This window comes from Euleptes europaea, chromosome 9 (assembly GCF_029931775.1).
Source record: "Euleptes europaea isolate rEulEur1 chromosome 9, rEulEur1.hap1, whole genome shotgun sequence".
NCBI lineage: Eukaryota > Metazoa > Chordata > Lepidosauria > Squamata > Sphaerodactylidae > Euleptes > Euleptes europaea.
Genome location: NC_079320.1, coordinates 71,724,013 through 71,730,012, shown reverse-complemented (window position 1 = coordinate 71,730,012; position 6,000 = coordinate 71,724,013). Strand labels below are relative to the sequence as shown.

General features: G+C 39.7%; 1 protein-coding gene across 1 annotated transcript in view; it reads left to right on the top strand.

The window, feature by feature from the left end:
• Nucleotides 1-774: 774 nt before the first annotated feature.
• Nucleotides 775-6,000, top strand: part of N4BP2 (NEDD4 binding protein 2) — a 32,488-nt gene continuing 27,262 nt past the window's right edge. Inside the window, exons 1-2 of the mRNA XM_056855841.1 lie at nucleotides 775-997; nucleotides 3,388-4,639. Of these exons, the coding sequence (XP_056711819.1) occupies nucleotides 775-997; nucleotides 3,388-4,639 (1,475 nt within the window). The remainder of the gene's footprint in view (nucleotides 998-3,387; nucleotides 4,640-6,000) is intronic.

Genomic DNA, 6,000 nt, shown 5'->3' with positions numbered 1-6,000 from the left:
ATCCTTTAAAAAGGTAGAGAGAAAAAAGAGTCTTGGGGGTGGAGGGAGTGGGGTGACATGCTATCTAAACAGGTAGAAATATTTAATTTTTCCTAGTTGCAGTAGTGGATTTCTTAATTATGAATTTTACAGCTAGCAGTTCATTACAGTACTGATATGGAAGGATGACTTAGAATTTTTGTTTGTATAGATATGAAAAACTTGTCAGCCTTTATATTTCATTCATTGTGAGGTTAGTCTCCATTTTCTGCATAAAAAACTGAAAAAAACTGTTTTCTCAAAAAAAAAAACAAAAAAAAAAACCCAGCAAGTAATTCAAACACATTCCTCCTTCAATAAAATCATTAGATTATCTGCTGGACTGCACTAGCTCAAAAACCATGTTGTTTTTTAACCAAACTATTACTTTTCATGTATTTCACTCAGTATTTCATAACAAAAACAGAAAGGTTTTTTAGTTTGAAAACATAGTTCTGCTTTATTGTTTGTAAGTTTAAATAGTGGTTTATTTTTAGCATAGTTAAAAAAAAAACCTGTTCCTTTTCGGTTTTAAGTAATGGATAAAAGAGGTTCAGATCTTTTTGTAGTACACACAAAACACGAAAAAGGAGAAGATTCAGTTGCATTTTAAATCATTGTCCTATCTCTGTCTCTTCATTTTAGGTTTGCGGTTGCTCTTCTGAATATGCAGTCTATTAAAAAAAATCTCTTATTGATGGAACCAATGTTATATGGATAGAAAAACCCCACAGGGAACTTTTATTTTGAAAAAAAATGCCAAAGAAAAAGAAGAGTCTTGGCGTGAGCCCCTCCAGAAAGCGCACAAACTCAGAAACAATTGCTGCTACTGGCTTGGCTCCCTCCCCAGTAGATGCTTCAATGTCGCAAACACCACATGGGGTCAATAAAGAAGAACTCTTCAGCAGCCTATCAGAAATGTTTTCTGACTTGGATCCTACTGTCATTTACATGGTGCTGTCTGAGTGTGATTTCAGAGGTAAATCAAGTTCTGCCGTTTTTGTCAGTGCTTTGTTTCATGAGGGAACCTTTGCATTTAAGTATGCAGTTCCATCATAGGAATTTGAGTAAATGAGAAAATGAAACAAAATAGTTTCATGTCTCCTTTTTGTGTTCCCCAACGGGCCTGAAAAAAGGAACTGACTTATTTGCATGTTTTAAAATGGTTGTACTTATCGCTGAATTCTGGTATCTTGAGGAAATGAACAAGTGAATTTTACTATGTGAAACTTTTTGGGTCCTTGCAAGTTTCTGGGGAAATTGAATGGTAGCAGTGTATAAAGTAGGTAAAGCTCAACCAGTAGCTCACAGATTGAAGACCTGTGATGATAAGGTATTAGGAACACCCCCACCCCAAGCGCAACAACACAAGGCTATACTGAGCTCTAGATAAGTAGCAGGAATCTGCTCATGTAGCCTTGAACCTAAGCAATACAGTTCAGGATTGTGGTGTATTTTATCTCTCTTTCCCTGTGCTCTATGGGAGAATTTGGGGGAGGAGGTAGAATTAAGGAATGCACACCGGCTCATCTGCATTCTCTGATGATATTTGTCCTCTCCCCGCAATTCCAGGGTATTGTAAGATGTTATGGCTTTAGTTCCCTTTGTAGTTTAGTCAGTTGTGGTATGTAAGGGTGATATTTGTAGTTAGAATTGCAGAACTCTCTTTAATAAATGTTTGTCTTTGGCTTGAATTTTACAAGCTATTTCAAGCTATTTTTGTTTGCAAAATGCAGCAAAGAAACCTTAATAATTAAGTGATCAGTGCCTGTAAAAACTTACAGCATCCTGGATTTAGGGGTGCAGACTGAATTTGAATGGTGTGAGGGTTATGTTGAGCATTCCCTGACCTTAACGTCTATGGCATACTATAGTTTAGAGATTTCAGTGAACTAATTCCCCATCCTCCTGCTTTTTATTTTCCAGAAATTTCTATAACTGACACTCAACTGCCCTTGTGCATTCTATGGTTTCTGGAGCTCAGTTGTCTTTGGGCCTTTTAAAAATTTCAACCTAGTGTATATTTGGTATAGAGAAATCCCATCTCTCTACCCTACTTGTAGGCACAGAACTTTTAGAAGGAGTGATGATAAAAATGCTGAGATAAGGTTAATACTTGCCTTGGTTGCACCTGAAACTAATGAGAGTCTGGAAGCGAAACTAGAACTTTCTCTTTATTGACTTTCTGCTTTACTAGTCAAGGCTGACTTTTACATGTTTGAAATGGTACTTGCTGTATTCATTTTTTCCTATTCTACTTTCTGGAGTCTTTTCTGAGTCTGTTTAATGTTAGTACTGGTATCCCTAAAGAGCCAGTGTGGTGCAGAGGTTAAGAGTGGCAGACTCTGAGCTAGAGAACCAGGTTCAATTCCCCACTCCTCCACAGGAAACCTGTTGGGTGACCTCGGGCCAGTCAGTTCTCTCAGAACTCTGTCAGCCCATGCAGAGGCAGGCAATGACAAGCCACCTCTGACCTTCTCTTGCCTTGAAAACCCTATGAGGTCACCATAAGTCACTTCGTGGTGTTTTTACAATCTGTCCTTCAGTAGGTATTTAATAGCTATCTTCCCATATTCCGTGAGATCCTGGCTTTCAAAATAATGGAACAAAATAGAATTTTTACATGAGCAAGCTGTTTTGTCAGTGTTAGAGCACATGATTGTGTCTCTTGTTTTTATAAGCTCCTGTTTGCTGTATTTTAATTTACTTTTCTGTTTCTTTGTGAGCATTAAAATATTGATTTTTCCATTTACTCGGCAGATGCTGTCTTGTCCTTTATTCTCTGCAACTGAGTGTAGTTCATAGCTGTTTTTCAGCACGTTTTTCTTCTATATAATGGTAGTTAGACCCTGCTCTTTTGTAAGGACAGAGGCATTTTGGTAGCAAATGAGTTCAAAATGTCTGTTGGTTTAATTTTGTTCATATATATCGACTCCAATGAGTAGTTGTACACATATCAGACCCACTGAGTATTTGAGCTCCTGTAATTATGCACTGGGTCATGATCATTAGTTTTGAAATCAAGCATTGCATTATTAAAAGGTAATATATAATAGATCCTCAGGGGAACAAATTACCTCCTCATCGTCTATTGGATTAGCTCAGGGCACATTGTTCCTTGGCTCCTAGGTGGCCAAGAAGGTGAAGAATATCTTTCAGCCACTTAGTCTTCATCTTTTTTTGGGTTGGTGAGTGGGTAGAAGGCCATTGAACATGACAGCACAGAGCATTGATTGACATCTTGAATGGAGAATCAGGTAACAGGAGAGATTAAATTCCTTGGCACTTCTTGCAGTGTTCCTGACATCTTTCTACTTTGAAATAAGTTTTGCATTGCTTCTGGTGACCGTTTCTTTCCTGTTTTAATAGTGGAAAACACGATGGATTATCTGCTAGAATTGTCCACTGCTGCTAAGCGGGTAACATCTTCGTCCAAAGTCTCAGGTTTTGATTCCATTTCTGCGTCACTGTTTGTTGAAAATCAGCCAAGCGTTGTTGCTAATGAAACAGAGGACCAAAATTCTTCTGAAATAAAAACTGTGAAGTGGAATGACGAATTGGAGAAGTTTCAATCATCTGGAGAACTGGTTTATTTACTACATAATTCTTTTGAGGAACATTATCTCAATAGTGAATTGAAGGATCTGAAAAATGACCAAGTCTCAGGTACTTTGTATGCAGCTTTGGACATTGGTGGTTCGAGTTGTGTTAAGAAGTTATCTGAATGTGCAAAGTCCAGTTTGGGCTATAATGCTGTAGTTTCTTCCCAACAAATGGAAGCAGACAATGAAAAAATGGAGAACTTCCTACCCGCTTTAAATCCTGATTACTATAAAATCTCTGAACCTGCTTTAGGAAAGTCCAACATTCAGGCAAACAACCCATTGGATGACATGGCGATCTTTGCACAAATCCCAGAGAACTGCAGTTTGCCAGAAGTAGTACTAGACAGCAATGCAGTTCCAGAAACTATTACACAAGCCAGTGTGGAAGCGTCTTTTGTTAATCCAGACGAGATACAGAATGCTGTGTTGGACCGCACAGTGATACATCGCATGCCTACTCAACTCTGTCAGGGAATTAGTAAATCTGAAGTGAGTGCTTTTGACAGTTCAGGTTCCTGTGATACTAAAAAAAAGGAAAATGCAGCAGTTGTTTGTTATGATCCTAAAAATATTTCTGTTCCTGACCTGTGCCCAGTAGCCAGTTTTCAATTGCCCCCCCTAGTGAATGTTGACCAGTCTCAACAGGCATGGAATTCACATATTTCTGTTCTTCAGAAACACTGTCAGGAGTCTGCCTGGAATCTAATGGCTCCTGCCTTTTATCCACAAAGTCATAGTTTTGTAACACCAGTTGCAATCAGCCCTGGACACTGGAGGCCTACTTCAAATTATAGGACTTTTGGAAAAATAGACTCCTCGCAAGAATCTTCACGGTGCTGGAGTATCTACTCTTCTTTGGTGAAGACCTTGGGAAATAATGATGAAAGCCAAAACACGAGTCTTTCTCAAGTGCATCAGCTTTCTGTTTCTCCCGTGAGAAGAAAGACGCCTTTTGCGGATCATGTGCTTGTTCTTCTCAGAGGAGTTCCAGGATCTGGAAAATCATATTTAGCAAGGTAGGTTGTTCATGTGATGATTGGAGACTACTTACAATAATAATCTTATTGTAGTATTTGTGGAAAATAAACACCCTAAACCCGTTTTGTGTGGCTGACAGGAGAACCCTATGAGAACACTACAAAGCTGCCCTAGACTTAGAATATCTCATTAGTATATCTCAAAAAAGATGTTGCAGAGCTGGAAAAAGTACAGAAGAAGGCAGCCAAGCTGATTTAAGGGGTTGGAGCACCTTTCCTGTGGTGAAAGACTGAAGAATCTGGGGCTTTTCAGTTTAGAAAAAAATATATGTAAAGGTGGGTGTGATAGTTGATAAAACTATGAATAGGGTGGAAAAAGTGGGTAGACAGAACTTTTTCTCCCTGTCCCATAATACTAGAACTCAGGCACCCTGTGAAGTTGATAGGCAATATGTTCAGGACAGTCAAAAGGAAATACTTCTTTACTCAATGAGTAACCAAATTGTAGAATTCAGTGCCAGTGGACATACTGATGGCCACAAAGGTTAGATGGCTTTAAAAGGGGGTTAGACAGATTCATGGAGGAGAGGTTCATCGGTAGCTACCAGCTTTACAGAGAAGTGGTGGGAGAAAGAGACAAACATTGATAGAGAAGGGGGAAGAGGGAGCAAAACAAAGGAGGAGTGGATGGGATGCCCTGTCCCTAAAAGTTACTTGCGGGGTCTCCACTAGTATATTCTAATAGTGAAGTGTAGGCCAATTTGCAGATATCTGAATCTGTGTATCAGGCTCATGCTGGCAGAAAACAGTTCTGTAACCTTGGGGGAACCCCCAGGTTTGCAGAAAAATCTGTGAACTTAAAAAAAATTCATTGGGGATATTTAAATACCCCCCCCAAACAATAACATTGTGTGCATGTGTGCAGATGACTTACCAAAAGATGTGGTGGCTCCCGAGAATTGACAGAGAAGGGGAGGGGGGAAGAAAGAGAGGGGGTAAAAGATTGGCAAAGAAGTGTTGGGGGCAGAAGAGACAGGGAAGACTGATTAGAGAAGGGGGGAGAGAGAAGGAAGCAAAGGGGGGATGGGATACCCCATCACTTCAAGTTCTTTGTGGGTCCCTGCTTGTAGGGTACAAATTGAAAACTAGCCTTGGGACCATGTGCGCCCTCCTCCCATTTGCAGTTTCACCCACCTCACCCGTACATGAAGTATGGGCACAGATGAAAATGATGGTTAATATAAACCAGATTTCTTTGTAACCTGTAGTTCGTAAATCCTTGTCAAATCATGGTTTCAGTTTGGTTAATGAAGGAGTCATTGCTTTGCATTGGTAACCATCTGATGTGAAACCAGGATTGGAAGGGGGCGGAGAAGTTGCTTGGGCAGGGGAGAGTGCGT